The 22,450-nt window shown below is 42.8% G+C and overlaps 1 protein-coding gene across 1 annotated transcript; it reads right to left on the reverse strand.

The window, feature by feature from the left end:
* Positions 1 to 682: 682 nt before the first annotated feature.
* Positions 683 to 15,524, reverse strand: LOC139460925 (neurofascin-like). The gene is made up of 12 exons (XM_071242405.1): positions 15,452 to 15,524; positions 10,579 to 10,702; positions 9,920 to 10,104; positions 8,731 to 8,898; positions 7,822 to 7,950; positions 6,400 to 6,496; positions 5,513 to 5,700; positions 4,857 to 4,991; positions 3,805 to 3,948; positions 3,091 to 3,138; positions 2,112 to 2,214; positions 683 to 1,425 (listed from the first exon to the last, which is right to left on the reverse strand). Exons 1-12 carry the CDS (start codon positions 15,522 to 15,524, stop codon positions 1,245 to 1,247), a joined length of 1,575 nt encoding a protein of 524 aa, XP_071098506.1. The 3' UTR covers positions 683 to 1,244.
* Between the last annotated feature and the right edge of the window lie 6,926 nt (positions 15,525 to 22,450).

Below are 22,450 nucleotides of genomic sequence, written 5' to 3' on the forward strand. Positions count from 1 at the left end.
GTTGTCACTGTGCAATATTTAAGCTATAGGATGGCGGCCTGTAAACAATCCAATCTGGACCAAACAAACTAGAGATTGATCTTAGGGGCAACAAGCTACACTATCGGGCGAGACCCGTGAAGATTCCGGGGTAGAATAGGACTTCAGCAACCCATGCTAGCCGTAAAAGGGGACTATGCTTGTTGTAAACGGCGACTAACGAGATCGGGTGGTCAGGCTCGCTGACTTGGTTGATGCATGTCATCGATCCCAATTGCGTGCATCGATTCTCATGATATTAATCACTGGATTGTCTGGTCCAGACTCGATTATTTACAGACCGCCGTCATATAGCTGGAATATTGCTGAGTGCGGGGTAAAACAACAAACAAACAAACCAAAACTATCGGGCGACCTTCATACGCCTTAAAAAGTCGTCCATCCTTATCCAGCTATTAAATCGCCTCATACGACCAGCAAAGGGATGAATTCTAATTATGAATTCCACGGGTTCCCAATGTAGGGTGCCAGAGATAATTTCTACCCCCGGGATCATTTGAATGTATGACGTTTAGAGTAATTACTGCATAAAATCATTGTGGCTAACAACTTTTCTCACTTTCTTATTTGACTTCATTTAGTGAAGAGCATCCTCCAGTCGCCATTAATCAATCACTTGATTGTCTGGTCCAGACTCGATTATTTACAGACCGCCGTCATATAGCTGGAATATTGCTGAGTGCGGCGTTAAACAACAAACAAACAAACAAACAACATATTTAGGCGAGAAATTGAGATCATAAATGTGAGCATTTCCGGCATCAATTTGATACATCATCGCAATATTATGAAATTCATAATAAACTAATAAGTAACAATGTCCTTTAAAAGGCATTTTAGTATTGGCATTTATACTTCAAACGTAAATTGTAGAAACTATTGCAAGACCAGATGTGGCTGGTCACTTCAATGAGAAAACGTGTGTGTTTTTAATTCCATCACACCTTGTCCTGCTATGAGCAGCGGAAGGAGGTACACCCAAATCATTATGAACACATTTCAAAGTGGTTACAACCTCACCAGACCCTGATGTACAGGTTAGTACATGTCCCACGAGCATGGACATTGCTAATGGAAACGGCGCCTTCAAGACATCAGCAAGGGAAGCGAGCAACTGCTGAATGCATTTGTTTGTCATGAACTTGACAGCCAACATGTACGCCCTTGTGAATGCAAGGTAGAAAAGTCATAAATCGCACCCTGGTCTATATAATTTCGTTCCAGAGGTCATCTTGCTGTTGTTTCTTTGCGACCTGTGCGATGCGCCCTTTATCCGATTTCTGTTCTATAAGCTGATGGGCTTCCCAGTAGATGCTAGCCTTGTTAGGCAGGTCCACTGTGCTTCCTACGGTGGACAGGCGCTTCTTCTCGTTTGCTCTTCGGCGCCTGATAAGGAAGAAAGATAAAACAAGGTGAGGTGAAATTGGGTTTAACGTCGCGTCCAAGATTATTGCACTTATATAGCGACGTGCATGCACGTGTGTGTGTGTGGCTGCTTGTACTAGTCCGGACTCATGCCGATTTATAGTGCTAGCCCACTGAGATACCATGCCGCAGTTTAACATGAATACCCCACTCAGTATACTGACTCCGAGCCAACCAATCCTCAATGCCGAGCGCCAGACAGGGTAACAACAAGTACCATCTTTTAACGTCTTTTGGTATGACGCGGCAGGGGATTGAACTCCGGACCTTCCGCTCTCCGGGCGGACTCTCTACCACTAGACCACGGAGGCGGTCTAAGATAAAACAAGTGTCCATGAATAAAATCGATAAAACCCTTAAAGTACGATTCCGACGATAACATGAAGATGTGTTTATGAATCACTAACAACTAGTGAATGTCATGGAAGAGAATACTTGATGCCTAGATAGGACTATTTAAGAAATATATATATGGGGGCGTTATATGATTTTCTGAAAAATAAATTCGCTCATTTGAAACAAAAACAAAATTTGACTGAGTATTAAAAAAAAAATCGCAGGTCATGCTGGTAACATCCGAATATCGTTGCCTAAGAATGAATGATATTAATATGTGTTTTTTATGCTTTTTTGTCTCAGCTGTTTACCTCATGCAAACGACGACCACGGCGATGATGATGACGACAGCAGTGACAATGACGACGGGAACAAGAACCCACAACAGCTTGAATGTCGACAGCGTAGATGGATCTTGAGAGAAAACAGAGACAACCTTGGGGCCAGTTCACAAAAGTATGATAACTCCTGGCAGTCAAGACAACTGATATCACCCATGTGGTTTAGATAAGGCCCAGATTACCGATGACTTCTTATTATCAGTACCATATTATACCTAACTCGGTCCCTGGTCTTTTGGTTAACCGTTTAACTGAATTTCTGTTCCTCTGTAAAAGTCGTACTTCTGCATTACTTGAACTTCTCAGAAACGTCGTTAGTGTCGACCCCGGAAACCCCTATACCCTGAACCACCGATGACCCTTTTTATGCTGAAGTGAGTGAGTAAGTATGGTTTTACGCCGCTTTTAGCAATATTCCAGCAATATCACGGCGCGGGACACCAGAAATGGGCTTCACACATTGTACCCATGTCGGGAATCGAACCCGGGTCTTCGGCGTGACGAGCGAACGCTTTAACCACTAGGCTACCCGACCGCCACTTTTATGCTGAACCCAGGGAACCTTGTAAGTGTAAATCCCGCTAAAACGGACACTCGTTAATCAAGACCCTGTTACTCCGGAATCACGCTCTTCACGCCTTCGTGAAGTTAACCAAGAAACGTACATACACGTTTCTAACTTTCTTGACTATAGAACTACCAGCCGAATGTGCACAAGAGGACGACCAAACGCACTCATGAGTTTCATGAGTTGTCTTTCCCGAACTGTCTTATGATCAAGAAATATGAATGCAAACACATTCATATATAATGTGCATTGTTCGGTAACATGTGAGGTAACATGATAACGTCATTTTATTTCTCTTCAATGAAACACATTTTTCAGAAAACACAAATCAAGCCTGTGTGCCTAGGCCGTGAAAGGTTAATATACACTGCAGTTGATTACCTTGCGTGTTGATGATCATGGTTGTTGTTGGTAGGTCTTCCTCAGTGGCTGGAACATAAGTGATGGAAGTGAGACAAGGTGAAATGGGTTCACCATCACGTTCAAGTAAGTGAGTGAGGGTTTAACGCAGCTTTTAACAGTATTCCAGTTATATCGCGGCGTGTCAGCTTAATGTGGAAGGAAAACCCCAAGTGATGCAGGTCTCAGACGTTTACCACTTCGGTGAAACCCACGAAGACGGGTATGGTGCTGACAAACCTAGAAACATAATCGGGGCGAACCGGGATTCGGACCAACAATCATAGCTTTCTGGTGTGCCCAGGGGACGCAACTCTGCACAGCGAATCACGCCCCCTTAGACGACTGGGCCACCCGTGCTCCCACATCACGTTCAAGACGTGCATGTGCAAGGCTATAGGAAAAGACATTGAACGTCCATTTGGGTGAGTTTGGGGGTTTAGGTGGATTGGTTGAGGTCTAGGTTTCGCTGGGAGGAAAGACCGAAGACGTGTGCCACTTTAGCGAACCCCCGAACTGACGAACCTACATTAAGACACATATTATCATGGCGTATCTGGGACTCGAGCCAACGGTCTTTGACCTCTGACACACCTTCCGGCCGCAACTCCATACACAGACGTTCGGCGCCTCACAAGTATCTGTGCTATTCGTGCCATGATATTCCCCACTGCCATTAGGAAAACTGCAACCTACCCACGTATCTGACACAGGCGCTGTACAGGGTGTAGGCGATGTCGTTACTGACGTTGCACTGGACACAGATACTCTCTCGGTCACTTCTAGTTGATGTGATGGTCAATGACTTTTTGTTATTGCTCAAAAGAAGTTGATCCGTCCCTGGATAACAATGGTAAGAGACAATCATGTCATTCATATTTATGACAACATGTTAACGAGAACACCGTTCGAACACTGGTCCCTTTTATGTAAAATATATATAAGCACAATATTAGAAGTTTAAATAACAAGTATGCTATTATCACCCTTCAGCTTATGTTTGTATTAATTCAAGCTGTTGTATTTATATATGAGTGAGTGAGGTACATGTTGCTTTTAGCAATGTTCAAGCAATATGACTGCGGGCGACACCAGAACTGTACTTCAGACGTTATAAATACCCATGTGGAGAATAGAACCCTGGGCTTGGGCGTGAAAGACGAACGCTGTTACCTCTCGGCTACCCCACCGCCCAAACAAGTTATGAGACTAGGTAGGACTAAATATTCTTTACACATCATTCGTGACACATCAGTGACAAATATAATGTCCGATGCAATTCTCTATTTTGACTTGTGCTATATATCCCGCGTTTGTCCAGGTAAACACATGATTTGCCATTACATATGTTACGTGAGTGAGTGAGTGAGTGAGTTGGGTTTAACACCGATTGTAACCCAGGAGCACGGGTGTGGTGCTGACAAACCTAGAACCATAATCGGGGCGAACCGAGATTCGAACCCACAATCATAGTCGCCTTAGACGACCCGGCAACCCGTGTAACCCCCCCCCCCCCCCCCACACACACACACCCACACCCCACCCCACCCCCACCCACCCCAACACACACACACATACACCTCCTCCCCCCAACATGTTGCGTGCCACAGTTTTGGGCAGGATACGCTCACCTTTTCGTGAACACCTTATTTCTTATTATTATGGAAATGGTTAACAAATAATAATGTCACACCACTTATATTAATCGAGTTGAGCAATTATAAACATCTCTTTCTATAAATACATACCATCATCGAGTGACGTTCCATCGAGAAGCCATCTGGATTCCAGTCCGGAGTCGGGAATACAGTTGTAGGTTACATTGTCTCCGGCGACGAGGAAACGTGACTCAACAGAATTTGGAATCAGCAAAGCTGGTTTTTCTGTTAAAATACATGAACAATGTATACATCTTTTGCATCGTAAACCGTATATATAGTGATCGGTTATGTTATGCATCACAGCTAATAAAAAAATGAAGGGGGCCCGTGAGGATCCGGGGTAGAATAGGTCATCAGCAACCCATGCTTGCCGTAAAAGACGACTGTGCTTGTCGTAAGAGGCAACTAACGGGATCGGGTGGTCAAGCTCACTGACTTGGTTGATGCATGTCATCGTATCCCAATTGCCTGGGTCGATGCTCATGATGTCAATCTCTGGATTGTCTGGTCCAGTCTCGATTATTTACAGACCGCCGTCATATAGCTGGAATATTGCGGCGTTAAACAGGAAACAAACAAATTGTAATTGTAGACTTATATGTACATCCAATATTATTATCATTTCAAACATGTACCATCACAATTAAAGGCTTTTCGAGTTTGTTCATTCATCATGCTTTCATTGCGATCAGAAAAGTTATATACAGTTTAAACAGTTACTGTATATATTAGGTACTTCATACTTTCGATGTTTACAGTCACTGTTCCTTCAGCCTCCCCCGGTGGGTTTTGAGCCTGGCACCTATATTCTCCGCCATCACTGACAGAAACGTCCGCTATACGCAGTTGGCTCCCTTTAGTCGCGGGATAACTGTATTTGTGACGGGCCTCCAGGGCGTGTCTCCTCGTCCATGTTACCGTGGGCGCAGGGCTGGGGAGTTGGAAAAAAAGATTTGGTTCAGACAAAAATGCATATATGTTTTTTTTCAAAAACATGTTCTGTACCTTACAACACACTGTTTATAAATCAAGCTTCCTTTCCCGTGAACATCCGGGGTAGAATAGGTCTTCAGGAACCCATGCTTTCCCTAAAAGGAGACTCTGGTTGTCGTAAGAGGCGACTAACGGGATCGGGTGGTCAGGCTCGCTAATGCATGTCTTCGTATCCCGAAAGCGTGGATTGATTCTCATGATGTCAATACCTGGATTGCTTAGTCCGGATTCGATTATTTACAGACTGCCGTTAACAGTTTGAATATTGCTGAGTGCAGCCTTTAACAACATACAAACAATCCAAGCCAAACATCTAGTACGGTTATGTGAATTTAGAGACACAATATATCTGATTTCAACTTCGGTGTTCATACACAATGCTACTTCCTGTTTTCATATAGCTGGAATATTGCTGACTGCGGCGTTAAACAACAAATAAACAAACAAACAAACTTTGTCAGGAATGAACGATCACCATACTGGCGAAGAAGCAATGAAAATAACCTCAGATAGTTTTGTAGAAAGAGTTCAGAAGTTGAAATCCATATATCTCCTGTCTCAATTATCCACTTACAAGATATTCTGAAGACATATAAACGAGTAAAAGAATTATCAAGTTGAAGTATGTGTCACTCACTCCCCGCCGAAAACACATTCCAGTATGACGTCATCGCCCTCCGCAACAGATGTGGTTCCGGTGCTGGTGATCAGCTTTGGTTTGGTTTGACTCCGACCTAGATCAACATAGGGTGATAGTTCTTCGTTAACAGTGCCCATGTGATACATCATCATTACACCTGGCTATATTAAATAACAGTTCATGTTTACAACATATTTGGGGATAGTTGTTGGTGAGATATATTTTCACTGCCTCCATCGATGAATTAAATAAATGTAATTTAATGTATTTTAGTGTTCAAGCAGTATAGATGATAACGTTACCCTATTTCTCATAGTGAGTGTCATTAAATATCACTTAGTTTGGTTCACCTACTTCACGTATTTAAAAAAAACTAAAAATATATATAATTGCTATTTAAGCATATACTCCGAAACGTTGTTTTCTTCATAATAAAGAAGTTGACATCCACTCTTCCTTATGTGTATCACTTCTAAATGCCTTTCAAAGACTTAATATCCTAGTAGTAGTAATCATCAAATTGGACAAGGGTTATTTACGTATACGTAAAAGGTAAGTAAACACTTATAGAGGGGTATACGGTGCGATGTACCCTGTTTCATTCGTGACCAACTCGTGTTATTCCGGGACAAGCCGAACAGCGACTCGAACCCCTCTCGTAGCCATTTTTGCAACCGGGTTCCGTCTTAGCGGAAACGGGTATACCTAAAACAATTGTCAACTCGTTGCGCAATGGTTCACATATATTTCCCTATATATCATTTATATTTCAGATGTAATTAAAAACACATCAGGACATGCGAAATTATACAGTGTGATGGAACACATTTAACTGTGTCTTGGTTATATTTTTAGATGCAAGACATATGTAAAAACAGAAATTATTTCTGAGGGATTCTTTGACGAAGAACTTGAAATCATACGCGCATTCTGATTGGTTTGTCGTATTTTCGCATATAACATTTATCGATAGGGGGACGAGTCTTCTTGCAGGTTACGGAAAGGGGCGAGTGGTGACGAATTACCCTGTTTTTGAACCTATGTACCGCGACGCGTTCGCGTTAGTCTTGGGGTACACATGCTCACACATAGGGTACATCACACCGTATACCCTGATGAATCGTTAGACAAGGAACCTATCCAACGGACATTCATCCATACAGGCCCGGGACATATGTCCGCAGTTTCACGGAGCAAAACTCATAGCAGACGAAGCCTGTTACTTCCCTTTATCCAATGCATTCGATAAAGATCGGTTCATTTCAGAAACTTAACTAGACTTCTCAACGGGCTATACGAAATGTGTAACCCGCATTTTAGCGCTCTACATGGAAAATGATTGTCTACAACCAATCAGAAGCTAGTATTTTAATATAAGGTAAAATGACAGACCGTGGTCACTTCACCTGAAGAACTTACTGTTCCATGTTCCATCTTTCATATATGTTGTGTTCCCTGTAATATGTTCATGCAGTACGTTGTTGTACACCTTACACTTGTACGGCTTATTGATGTCATCACTTGTCAAGTATAAGAAGACCAAGGCACCTGAAACCATTCACAGATTGAGTGAGTTTGTCTAGCGCATCTTTGAATAATCAGTCTGTATATCAGTTATGTGACGTCGTGGCAGCTGGTGGAGAAAGCCCGAAGTGATGCCCGCTGTAGACATTTGCTATGTCGGACATCAACGTTACTTGTCAGGTAAGATGTCACTGAGATATTGAGGGTATATCCTAGAACCAATGGCGTAGTAATAATTTACGTCTATACTTATTGGAGTGTGTGCTGCACGTTATTAAACGTGATACGAAACTCGGAACTCTTTCACTGCATAGACACTGTATAGAATTCTGTTCTTGAAAAGTATATTTTATTCAATAGATAATTTGGGATTTTTTTTCGAAATGGATACAACCTTATTCAAATATTATGTCTGATCAATATTTATCAGAACAACGTGATTTATTTTTTTTTCACATTCTGTTATCATTTGTTTGTTTGTTGTTTAACGCCGCACTCTGCAATATTCAAGGTATATGACGACGGTCTGTAGACAATCAAGTCTGGACCAGACAATCCAATGATTAACATCACGAGCATCGCTCCACGCAATTGGCATGCATCAACCAAGTCAGCGAGCCTGACCACCCAATGCCGTGAGTCGCCTCTTACGGCAAGCATGGGTTGGTGAAGACCTATTCTACCCCGGATCTTCACAGGTCCAATCCATTTATGAGATGACAAGGTTATCGAACTCATATAACAGATGAATCATGCATTTTCATCATTCGATAAGTTTAAAATGCACATTTAACAAGTACAAACCGTTCATGGTTATGTACACGTTTTCAGTTTCAGAAGGATCCACTTTTGTCTCGCTTTTAAGCCACGTGATTTCACCACGTGGTACAGAATATGCCATTACATCACAGGGAAAAGGATCCACACCGTTGAACCAGTAGGTCCCATGGCCCAAAGTCGTTTTTTCGGTTTCTGAAAACATACTATACTATAGGATTGTATATAAACTTATGGGTTCCAGCCACTAATGCCTACGTCCACTTTTGCCTACCAAAAAAAAGCAGTGTGAAATAATGCCTACACAATGAAAACAACATACCCATGCTTGGAATGAACTCTTCCAATATTAGATTTCTTTGAAATCAGCAAATATCTGCTGGTGTATACGATAAGAACTAATGCAATGATGCAGAAATCATAAATCATTACTGTTAGTGTTATTTCAAGGTGAAATAAAAAGTGACTTCATACATTTTTCTGTCTTTTGTCGCCTATAGGCATTATTCCACTAAAGTGGACTTTTCCAGTTAGAGGTTGGGTAGCACTGATAGCAGGTGTCGCAGAAAATCAATTGTGCAGGACTTTGTTTATTGTAGACTGTAGGCATTAGTGGATGTAGGCATTAGTGGTGGGGTATTCGCAGGACGACGACCCCTCGAATTAATCCATTCGCAGGACGAAGACCCGCCGGTACGCCTTTGATGTGTGTTGTTGTTTTAGGAGGGGATTAACTCCTTGGTTAGTGTCAAAAACTGAAATATGTACACGAAAAACTGAAATGTGTTCACTGAATTGGTGAACATTCAAATTATTTGTAAATAAATCAGTATTCCACCCTTATTGTCTTTCTTTCGTTCGTTTCAAATCTAGTTCCACTTTTTTACTTGCTCGAGGTGTTCAAATAGCACTCGATACCCATTATTTAACTAGATTGGCGGATTAAAATATTCGCAGGACGACGACCTCACTTTTTGCTGGTTTGTTTTCATACGACACAGGGGGTCGTCGTCCTGCGAATGAACCTTAGTGGACGCCGACAATTTATGCACCATATGCCAGTTACGCAAATTAACATAGAAAAGTGAATTGAAACTGTTGCAATTTCAAACGTCTCTAATTTTTCAACATTTGATGATTTTGTTTTGCCATTTACTTCAGTGGTGTAGAGGAATTGTATACCAGACAGCAACGTGCTTGTTAAAAGAAAACCTACTTGCAAGTTTGAGTATAACTGTCTCTGACAGGAGTCTTCCATTGGACGTGTTCACCAGACAGTTGTAAGGACCCTGTTCCACGTCAGACATGTTGTTGATGTAGATCAAACCTGCATCTCTTTCAGGATCATATGTCTCGTCTTTGTATATGGGATTCGAAGGTCCGTTATGGTGCCAAACAAATCTGTTAAACAACCATGGCAAATAGTTATGAGTAAAGCCAGGGATTGGACTTGCGAATAATTCGTTTGAATAATTAAATATTTGTATCCAAACAAGAAATCCAAAGCAATTACTAAGTCACACTAACTTACAGTGTAGACAATTTGCTAGAGCACAAGCTCACATTACTTTTTGATAACATTCTATAGTGTAGCCAATGGTTACGACGACATTGAGTTTGCATGTCTCCTTTTGTAGACTACCAATACATACAGAGCCTCGTGTGGGTTATATGGAACATGACTTTTTATTTGACAGTATACTCATATTTTTACAGGACAGAAGTCCTAGTAAATTATGATTATTGTTGTCAAACTAGGCCACACGCTCAAACGGTTATTGTCCAAACTAGTTTTAAGCGTGATCGAAAACATACACGGAAAATACTTACGAAGAGAAAATATTGTAACAATTACAAAAGGATTGTCATCCTCACCCTTCCGTTGTAATATCCGCGTCAGGGTTGCACTGCAAGGTCACAGTGCTGTTTTCTCTGACGTAAACAAACTTCCTGTTGACGGTGAATGAAGATCGGGACACTCTTAGACGTGCATCGATCTCTACATACACAGGAAAACCTCAATGTCATCACGTGAAATACATGCCATTTAATTATCAATAACATCACTAATAACATATTTGATGTGCAATAGATCATTTCATTATTCTATTCATTTAAATGTCGATAATGATCACGTTTGGAGGTGTTAGGTTAAAGCATTTCCTCGTCATGTCCATCAATATGGAAAAAAATCAGATAATCTCCTATCATGGTATTTTACTATTTGTTCCAATGGTCCTAAGAAATTCCTTTTTGTTCTTTTAGACATGTCTGACGTTACACCCCTCAAGATTGTTGGCGGTATTAATTTCTGTTACGTCGGAGAAGTGTACGATAGGAGCTGTCAGTGGGAAGGTTTCTCCATATTTTGTATTTCCTGGTCAACGGATGAGTGAAGAGTGAGTGAGTAAGCTGGGTGTAACGCCGTTTTAACAGTATTCCAGTTTAATTACGACGTGTCAGCTTAATGTGGTAGGAAAGCCCGAAGTGATGCAGATCTCAGACGTTTGCCACTTTGGTGAAACCCACGAGCACGGGAATGCTGCTGACAAACCTAGAAACATAATCGGGACGAACCGGGATTCGAACCCACAATCACAGCTTTCTGGCGTGTCCAAGGGACGGAACTCTGCACAGCGAATTGCGGCGCCTTAGACGACTGGGCCACCCGTGCCCCCTGGATGAAGGAAGAATTATTGTCCGAAGCAACACCTGGAGCCTTTGGTACTGTGTATGTGTGCTGCTTGCATGTTGTTTAACGTCGCTCTAAGCAATATTCCAGCTATATGACGGCGGTCTGTATATAATCGATCTACGTCATTGGGATACGATGACATGCATAAACCAGGTCAGCGAGCTTGACCCCCCGATCCGGTTAGTCGCCTTTTACGGCAAGCATGGGTTGCTGAATACCTTTTCTATCCCGGATCTTTACGGTTAGTTTAATTGAATGGGCGAGGCAAAATCGCATCATATTGTTTGTTCTTCCATCTTATACGAGTGACCTTTGGCATAAGCTTGACATCGGATGTTAATGTACTTTTGAGATGACCTGTATTAAAGTATGTCTTTCATTTTTCAGAGAAAATTCAGGGAGAGTTATCAGTAAACACAACATTTTCGGCATAGCATGTTAAGTGTTTAATTCCACAGTATTGGATGAGTCCTTTCCCTTGTATCTGTCAGCAAGACCTGGAGAAGGAATATCTCTTGCATGTGCAACAGCTGTTAACCTTGCATCAGATAAGACCACACAGTAGGAAGCCAGCCCTTATGATGACATCCTGGAATGTTCGCACCATGACGGCCGGCTTGTCTGTTGACCTCCGGGAGATAAGTGATGTATGCAAGACTCCTCAATAAGACAGCTCTCAGAACGAGATCCTGGAATGTTCGCACCATGACGGCCGGCTTGTCTGTTGACCTCCGGGAAATAAGTGATGTATGCAAGACTCCTCAATAAGACAGCTCTCAGAACGAGATCCTGGAATGTTCGCACCATGACGACCGGATTGTGTGTTGACCTCCGGGAGATGAGTGATGTATGCAAGACTCCTCAATAAGACAGCTCTCAGAACGAGATCCTGGAATGTTCGCACCATGCCGACCGGATTGTCTGTCTACCTCCGGGAGATGAGTGATGTATGCAAGACTCCTCAATAAGACAGCTCTCAGAACGAGATCCTGGAATGTTCGCACCATGCCGACCAGATTGTGTGTCTACCTCCGGGAGATGAGTGATGTATGCAAGACTCCTCAATAAGACAGCTCTCAGAACGAGATCCTGGAATGTTCGCACCATGACGACCGGATTGTCTGTTGACCTCCGGGAGATGAGTGATGTATGCAAGACTCCTCAATAAGACAGCTCTCAGAACGAGATCCTGGAATGTTCGCACCATGACGACCGGATTGTCTGTCTACCTCTGGGAGATGAGTGATGTATGTAAGACTCCTCAATAAGACAGCTCTCAGAATGAGATCCTGGAATGTTCGCACCATGACGACCGGATTGTCTGTTGAGACTCCTCAATGGTACAGCTATCAGACGACTCCCAACGAAGACTGCATGTGGACATCTCCATGCTGCAGGAGCTGATCAAACCAAGTCGGAACAGACAATCCCTTCAAGAATGGAATGGAGAGACTTCTGACCTTCCCACGGGCCTCATCAGTTTGTATGTTCCAACCCTCTGCACCACACAGGAGGCGAAGGACGAGCTCCAGTTCTACAGCCAGCTCCAGGTCCTTATCAAGGAGATCACAAGCCACGAACATTGGGTACTGCTCGGCAGCATAGGAAAGAGTGGGTACTGACCATGAATCCCCGCCCTGCAGTCAGGGCGATGTATGAAAATGGACCGCTTCTCGAGCTGTGCACACACAACTACCAATTCCTTCTTCCTGAAGACACCCCGGTTGAAGCACTGGTGCCAGCAGGACCTCATCTTCTCAAGGCGCCACAACCTTAGTAACATGCTTGTCACATCTTTGTACCCCAGTGTCAGTTGTGACACAGACCCTTCCTGGGTATGCTGCAGGATCATATTCCAATTAAAGAGGATGCCCTACAATAAGCCTCTAACGATATCAGCATGCAGAGGATGGACTTCTTTACTGGTGCCCTGTATGTTTTTCGGGGTCACATAAACACTGAGGTTCTTTCCCACACCACAATCCTAAGTCTCTTCTTTGTGCCCCAACATCACTGACTTTACAGGCTTGGTCACGCTGTCGCATGGATGATGGAAACCGAAAAGACCTCCCGTATGAAGAGCTCGCCTAAAGCGAAAGGACACCTTCAAAGTAGGACATGATATCACTGGACGTTCATTGGTGGGATGAGCACGCGGTAGAAAAAAACCGCCATGAGTATCTAAAGAATACAGTTCCTGATAATTAAGAATAAAACGTTGATCTAAAACGAAAAACCTCGCCCGACCCCTCCCCTGGGTATCTGCCAAGTACCGGATAAAGCAGGCAGTTATTAAGAGTTAAGCGGGGCTAACGGATGCTTCTACGGGATATCTACCAAATACCAAATATAACAGGCAGTTATCAAGAGTTACAAGGAGCTAACGGCTGTCCCTTCTGGATATCTGCCAAGTACAGGATATAGCAGGCGGTTATCAAGAGTTAAACGAAGCTAACGGTTACCCCTACTGGATATCTGCCAACTACCGAATATACCAGGCAGTTATTAATAGTTCAACGGAGCTAACGGATGTCCCTTCTTGATATCTGCCAAGTACCGGATATAGCAGGCAGTTATCTGGAGATAAACGAAGCTAACGGTCACCCCTACTGGATATCTGCAAAGTACCGGATATAACAGGCGGTTATCAAGAGTTAAACGGGGCTAACGAATGCCCCTACTGGATATCTGCCAAGGACCGGATACAGCAGGCAGTTATCAAGAGTTAAACGGGGCGAACGAATGCCCCTACTAAATATCTGCCAATATAGGAGGCAGTTATCAAGAGTTAAACGAAGCTAACGGTTACCCCTACTGGATACCTGCCAAGTACCGGATACAGCAGGCAGTTATCAATAGTTAAACGGGGCTAACGGTCACCCCAGCTGGATATCTGCCAAGTACCGGATATAGCAGGCAGTTATCAAGAGTTAAACGGGGCGAACGAATGCCCCTACTAAATATCTGCCAATATAGGAGGCAGTTATCAAGAGTTAAGTGGGGCTAACGGACACCCCAGTTGGATATCTGCCAAGGACCGGATACAGCATGCAGTTATCAAGAATAAAGCGGGGCTAACGGATGTCCCTTCTGGATATCTGCCAAGTACCGAATATAGCAGGCAGTTATCAAGAGTTAAACGGGGCTAACGGATGTCCCTACTGGATATCTGCCAAGTACAGGATATAACAGGCGGTTATCAAGAGTTAAACGAAGCTAACGGTTATCCCTACTGGATATCTGCCAAGTACCGAATATAACAGGCAGTTATCAAGAGATAAACGAAGCTAACGGTTACCCCTACTGGATATCTGTAAAGTACCGGATATAGCAGGCAGTTATCAAGAGTTAAACGGGGCTAACGGATGCCCCTACTTGATATCTGCCAATATAGGAGGCAGTTATCAAGAGTTAAGCGGGGCTAACGGACACCCCAGCTGGATATCTGCCAAGTACCGGATATAGCAGGCAGTTATCAAGAGTTAAACGGGGCGAACGAATGCCCCTACTAAATATCTGCCAATATAGGAGGCAGTTATCAAGAGTTAAGCGGGGCTAACGGACACCCCAGCTTGATGTCTGCCAAGTACCGGATATAGCAGGCAGTTATCGGGAGTCAACCGGAAATAGAAATATCGCTTGCTAAAAGATATCCGCAGAATATTGCCAAGTATCGGGTATATCGGCTAATATAAAGCCAGCCCAGTGCCATATAGTCTATTTCAATGTCTATCGCCAATTATAAGCTGTTCTATTATTTGTAAAAAAACGTACATGTACACTAATTATATATTTAATGTGACATTGTTATTGAGAAATCATAAAAAATAACATTTTTTAAAATGTCTCGGTTATATCATAAAGATACCATCTGGAGATATATTGGGTAAACAGACAACTGCAAGTACCACCGTTCTGTCAGGTATGTCAGCGAGTTATCTAAAGTTGACGCAGGTAAACGGACGCCTGCTGGGTATCCGTCACCGATCAGGTATATACGGTTGGTGTTGATATTTGATATTGAGCTACTGAGCATGTTTATGCCATACTTACCTGGTTCCGTTGAACTCGGCACAAACATGGATCCTCCCAACAGTAAAGCGAATATCAGCGGTGACATAGCCATTTTGAAACACAGAGAAGGTACAGGGGACGTCAGCTTTGGCTGCAAATAGACGCAGAGGTGACTAAATAGCAAAGTAGATACAAATTATGGATAACAACTTCTTTAATAGTGTAAAGGCGACGCTTCCGTTTAGATCCTCATACCGCTGTCAAGCAAGTCTGTTTTGCTTGACAACGGTATGAGGATCTATACGGAAACGTCGCCTTTACACGATTCAAGAACTTTGTCATCCGTCAACTTCTGAGTAATGCCTATCAAACAAGACTTATAGCAGTCTTACAAATTGATTCATGAGCCTTTACTCGTGTGTTTAAGTTCTTCACCTTCTCAATTTTGATAATAATGCGTACATATTTAGTGAAGTGAGAGGAGTCACTTAATGTTGATCCACGTCACAATCAGCAATGTTCCAGCCATATGACGACGACCTGTACAATGGCAACTAGTATGAGACACCGGGGAACCACCACGGGCAATCAGCCATGTCATCGACTTTTTAGTCTTGTTTGATAGGCATGAGGTACCGGGTATCTGTTCTCACACTGTTGTTAGCTTACACCTATCGACTGGTAGAAGTTTTTATATCTGTTAATTCATAAAATTTGTGGTTCGAGTATTCGTTTGATAAAGGCGTTAGTCCAATGGGCTAAAACGTCCCTTTCCAGCGTAGCTTCCGCATGTGCGATATTAATACACATGTTGTGTTGTCTAATCGTCACAAGTTGTTACACTGTCTCAGTGGGTCACTCGTTAACCATAACCTTTCCTGGATTTACAACCAAGAAACATCTCTGCAAAAATGAAGTTCATGTTGACACTCACTGTTCACAGTTTCTAGTATCAATGAGTAGAACTATACTTACACAAATACACAACATATCAACGAAAACAATGGAAAATTTCAAATACACGCTATGTAATTAATAATTTATCATAATAGGCCGTGTTACCAAGCCGGTTTGTATGACGGTGTATATATAATATATCAACGTGTTATCGTGAGAAATAATGATCTGATGTGCCTACCTTAAACAAGCCAACACCACGATAGCAGTTTTGATCGGACAAGGAAATGATAACATGAATTGTAATTGTTGTTTTAGTTTCAGGCGCGTCGTCCTTATTTCATCGAAATGAGTCAGTGCTGAGGATGTACACAGATGTTAAGCTTTTCGCGTCAATATTTGGTTTACGGATCAGGAGACAAATCCCAAATGTAAAATGAATTCGATCTTTTGAGAATTCAGGAGGGAAGAATGGACAAAGAGGAACCTTAACCCCCCACACTAAAACTATTGAACATATTACTTTTAATGTGTGAGCAACTGACTCAACGTGACCGTATTTCCTATGTTCGTTTGTTTCTTTGTTGTGTAACCCCGCACTCGGCAGTATTACAGCTGGACCAGACAATCGAGTGATTAGCATCATGAGCATCGATCAACGCAATTGGGATACAATGACATGCACCAACCAAGTCAGCGAACCTGACCACCCGATCCCGTAAGTCGCCTCTTACGACAAGCATAGTCGCCTTTTACGGCAAGCATGGGTTGGTGAAGACCTATCCTACCCCGGATCTTCACGGGTCAGATCGGCAGTGACGCTGATTAAACTATCTTCCCTACTGTCTGATATTCTCTGTGTAGCCATGTAGGGTAGATACCAACAATAATAACATTACGTGCTAATTATTAGTAATCTTTATGTTAATACCATATAAGTGAACTAGTGTGGTTTTACACCGCTGGGAGCCGTATTCCAGCAATATCAGGGTGGGGGATACCTGAAATGAGCTTCACACATTGTACCCATGTCGGGAATCGAACCTCGGCCCTCGGCGTGACAAGCGAACGCGTTAACCGCTAGGCTACCCCACCGCCCAATTCCATGTGAAAAGGTATCGAAGTATTCATATTCCATTCAATCAAAAGATGTGTGGTTCGTGATCAATGTGGTCCGCCTGCTTCTTTACATATTCGGGGGCACGGTTGGCCCAGTCGTTGGGGCGCCGCGATTCGCTGTGCAGAAACCTATGATTGTGGGTTCGAATCCCGGTTCGTCCCGATTATCTTTCTAGGTTTGTCAGCACCATACCCGTGGTCATGTGTTTCACCGAAGTGGTAAACGTCTGAGACCTGCATCACTTCGGGCTTTCCTCCCACATTAAGCTGAAACGCCTCGATATAACTGGAATACAGTTAAAAGGGGCGTTAAAGCCAACTCACTTACTTCACACATTCTCTTGCCAGTGTATTCAACAATTATAACAAAATACATGAAACCAAATATGGTATGAACTGGTACCAGCACGTACATAGTTTCGTCACTGCATAACGATAATCTTAATTCTACCAAGTAGTAGGTGTGCTTAAAGTCACAATGTCATAAAAAGAAGAGAGAGTGGGGTGTGTGCTTAAGTGTGTAACAACCCGTTAGCAGTATTTTCGTTTACGTTATCGCGGTTAAGTTGGTTAAAACTGAAGCTGAAGGTTGCGTTCGGGTAGCCCAGTGGTTAAAGCGTTCGCTCGTCACGCCGAAGACCCGGGTTCGATTCCCGACAGGGTACAATGTGTGAAGCCCATTTCTGGTGTCCCCGCCGTGATATTGCTTGAATATTGCTAAAAGCGGCGTAAAACCAAACTCACTCACTCACTCACTGAAGCTGAAGGCGACGTAATTGGTATGCCTACGGGCCTACTTCGTGACACCCATGCACGATCACGGACGCTGTCAGACAGGCCGAATGTGCCGCCCATGAGGACGTTGTGTGCTGACAGCAGGACTTCAAGGATAAGGGTTGACAATAGCATTTATGCAGCATTGCACACACTGGACTGAGATGTAAAAAATGACCGGCATTATCGTGAAATAGGTCGTACCCGACTTATTTGATATATTCCCACTAAAGATCTGTTCAGAATATATTGAAATTACATAATTTTGAATATAAGCATCAAACCACTGTCTTAATGGATACAGATTCGGGAAGTAAAGCCTTATTATGATTTTCCAATATTTAATAAGTTGGTAGGATTAAATGAGTATGGTCCGACTAAGATGGTACTTTATCGGAGAGGACCAATCCTGTCGGAGTTGATATGTTATCTGAGAACATATTCATCCTTGACCTTTACTGCAAAAGATTCGATCGTCACGCCGAAGACCCGGGTTCGATTCCCGACATGGGTACATTGTGTGAAGCCCATTTCTGGTGTCCCCCGCCGTGATATTGCGGGAATAGTGCTAAAAGCGGCGTAAAACCCTACTCACTCACTCACTCACTACTGCAAAAGAGAAAACGTAAGTAATATCGGCGTGATCATCATGTTTCGGGACAGTCGACTTTCCACGTGCATTGCCGAGAGGACTGCGGTTGAGTGTGACGCGGTGCGCGTGGAGTTCCTGTTCTGCGTGTATTCATCACTGTCACATCAACGGCCCAAAAATATCCTTCCACCCCTGCTTGTATGATGAAGGTCTGCGGTTCGCTTTTCAAGTCTTGATGTTTCTCAAGCTTGTTTAGCTGCAGGCTTGTTTTCGATAAGTGTACAGTAAACAAAGGTTATAACGAACTCAAAGGGACTACTAATTTTAGTTCGTTATAACCGTATTTCGTTATAAGCATATGTACAGTATAATACAGCAACTAGTCGGGACTATAAAGTTAGTTCGTTATATCCGTTAGTTCGTTATAAGCGTGTTCGTTATAACCGTAGAATACTGTATTTATAATATTTCATTTGCAACCGAAACTAGGATTATTGACTTTTTGCCAATGTGGACAAGGACATGCTTTATCCATTTCCCTGAAATTCGGAAGCCTGTTTAAGTATCGAGTTCCTCATCTGATTAAGTTCCTTATCCTTAACACTATCACGTATGGATATCAGTTGCGATGTACATTGAATTCAGTGTTGATGTCGATACGAGTGGAGGGGGAATACGGCCGGCAAACTTCGCCAAATATGAGGCTTCGTTTTATATTCCGTGAATGAATGTTAAATGTGAAATTGTAAACCTGAAATAGGTCGAGCAAATCGATTTTGTGCTCTAACGAATATGAAGATGATTACCGTTCGAAACTAAATCAATGTTGCGACATTTATTTCTTAGATTCCTTTCTACCTACACTACCCTTTCCTTTACCCTACAATTGCAAAATATGTGACGCGGCATTGTACAATACAGTAAACTACGGTTATAACGAACTCAAAGGGACCACACATTTTAGTTCGTAATAACCGTAGTTCGTTAAAAGCATATATACAGCATATATGTATCAAATGGCCCGGACTAAAGAATAAGTTCGTTATATCCGTCAGTTCGTTATAGGCGTGTTCGTTATAAACGTTGTTTACTGTATATAGTCAAACCTCGTTAATCCATTAAACCAGAAACCAGACCAGTTGGGAATGATGGGAAAGCTTTCAAATGTACATAGTGACACCTCATAATTATCGTCAATAATCCGGAAACTTGCTAATCCGGACGATTTCGCAGGGAAAGCAAACGTCTGGATTAACGGGGTACTGAAATATACAGGACATTTCAGGAAACGCCAAAATATTAAATGAATGACATTCAAATGATTTTTATTATATAATAGGAACATGGATTCGAGAGCTGCTTGATTAACGCGTATGAATATCTCAATATCTTTGATACATTGGTTTTAATGACATTATGCCATTCTCGGGGAATGTGAAGCGTTAATATCCTTGTATACAAGTATGTGTCATCGAGGTCAATACCGGATTGTGCATGTTTAACAGTTGACCTTGAGTTATAACTAAGGGATTATTTCCGTAAATTTGTTATTTTAGGGTGTACAGGGACGTCCGATTTTATTAGCTAGTTTTCCGGAGAAGTATGATAATGTAGTGTCGGCTGTAGTACATGATTCATGGTCAATTTCGAAATAAAGTAAAAGGGAATAACAAAGTGGGTTGATCGCACAGATTGTTACCCATTTATCAACATGGTATGGTCCGACAGTAACTGAAAACATATTAATTTTTATATTTTATTGTTATCCTTTCATGTCTTTTTGCGAAAAATGAGTCATGATAAATACATTGGTATAGTATCTCATCAGATAATAAGTCTCTTGATTTCATGTCTGTTCTCATATTCTCAATAGAATATTTGGTCCAACTTGAACAAACTTCCCACCAGTATCAAGGTACAGAATTTTGGTTTTCTGTCCTTGAAGAACTTAGTTCTTCAGTCGCTCAAGTCAATGTTCAACCTCTCTGCACCCTCTGCCATGTGGGGCAAGGCTGTCCTTCCGACAAGCTACGCCAGGTCAACACATTCAATTCATGTTATGAATTCCATAAACCGGTAGAGGGGGCACGGTTGGCCCAGTGGTCTAAGGCGCCGCGATTCGCTGTCCAGAGTTGCGTCCCTTGGGCACGCCAGAAACCTATCATTGTGGGTTCGAATCCCAGTTCGCCCCGATTATGTTTCTACGTTTGTCAGCACCATACCCGTGCTAGTGGGTTTCACCGAAGTGGTAAACGTCTGAGACCTGCATCACTTCGGGTTTTCCTCCCACATTAAGCTGACACGCCGTGATATAACTGGAATACTGTTAAAAGCGGCGTTAAACCCAACTCACTCAATCATTCATAAACCGGTAGATGTTGGCGTGACGACTGGGCGGGTAAGCATGGATAGGGGGAACGTGCTGTCCACGAAGACACTGTTCACTACTGCTGGAGGTTAGAATCTTGGTTGCATCCCCGTCATCAAAGAGCAGGAAATTTCGATCATGTAGGGAGCACTCATCATGTGTAACGAGGTCAAGATAGGGATGCCAATGTTATCTTCTTGGGCGACTCGATCGTTGTAAATCGACTCCATGGGGTGTAACTCTTCTCTGGCCCGCATCCGAAGTGTGCTGATATCGTGTGAACCTGATGATGTTTGATGCTTTTGACTGTAGAGTAGATGTATTTATGTTTTTTTTAAACTCACACTTGGTTAAGAACTCCTTAAATTAAGATTAAAACATTAAAGGGAATCGCCAACAAAATGTATATAAAACTCATTGATACCAATACGGTTCTGGAGACAGTATAGTTTTGGATATTTTCACCTACTCCACTGTCTTATAATTGACACGTCTGACTCGTGGTACGTCTTACTAATTGGCCTAAAACAATAAGTTGCAATGCCGATAACAGACATTTTCATGATGGACGTAGACGGGAGGACGTATACGTGAAGTGTCCTGAAGCGACCAGGCACACCATGACAAGGACCCGTGAAGATTCCGGGATAGAATAGGTCTTCAACAGCCAATTATGGCCGTAAAAGGCGACTATGCTTGTCGTAAGAGGCGACTAACGGGATCGGGTGGTCATCCGCGCTGACTTGATTGATGCATGTCACCGTTTCCCAATTGCGCGGATCGATGCTCATGATGTCAATCACTGGATAGTCTGTTTCGAGACTCGAGTATTTACAGACCGCCGTCATATAGCTGGGATATTGCTGAGTGCGATGTTAAACAACAAACCAAGAACCAGACAACACTATGACCAGACCCTGAGGAACATAGTGCTAAACATTCAATCCAGTCTTGGAACACTTAGGCCGCCACTTAACGTCTTCAGTTTGGCACTGTCAATTCCCTACTTGTCAACATTGTATTCGGTTCGCCTTTTCTTTACGGTGAGGTGAGGTGAGGTGAGATGAAATGGGGTTTAACGTCGCGTCCAAGATTATTGCACTTATATAGCGACGTGCATGTACGTGTGTGTGTTTGTGTGGCTGCTTGTACTAGTCCGGACTGAAACCGATTAATAGTGCTAGCTCACTGAGATACCATGCCGCAGTTTAACACGAATACCCCACTCATACACAGTATACTGACTCCGAGCCGACCGGTCCTTGTTTTAGCCCCTTAATGCCGAGCG

Source organism: Haliotis cracherodii, unplaced genomic scaffold, assembly GCF_022045235.1.
Source record: "Haliotis cracherodii isolate W230 unplaced genomic scaffold, xgHalCrac1.p SCAF_1, whole genome shotgun sequence".
NCBI lineage: Eukaryota > Metazoa > Mollusca > Gastropoda > Lepetellida > Haliotidae > Haliotis > Haliotis cracherodii.

What these genes read in the sequence shown, in the direction of transcription:
- LOC139460925 (XM_071242405.1), bottom strand. Translation starts at nt 15,524, where the DNA reads ATGGCTATGTCACCGCTGATATTCGCTTTACTGTTGGGAGGATCCATG. An exon ending in GAAAGATGGAACATGGAACA is followed by an intron (nt 6,497 to 7,821) that starts GTAAGTTCTTCA and finishes ATGTTGATCTAG; the next exon opens with GTCGGAGTCAAACCAAACCA. An exon ending in TGGAACGTCACTCGATGATG is followed by an intron (nt 3,949 to 4,856) that starts GTATGTATTTAT and finishes ATTGTTATCCAG; the next exon opens with GGACGGATCAACTTCTTTTG.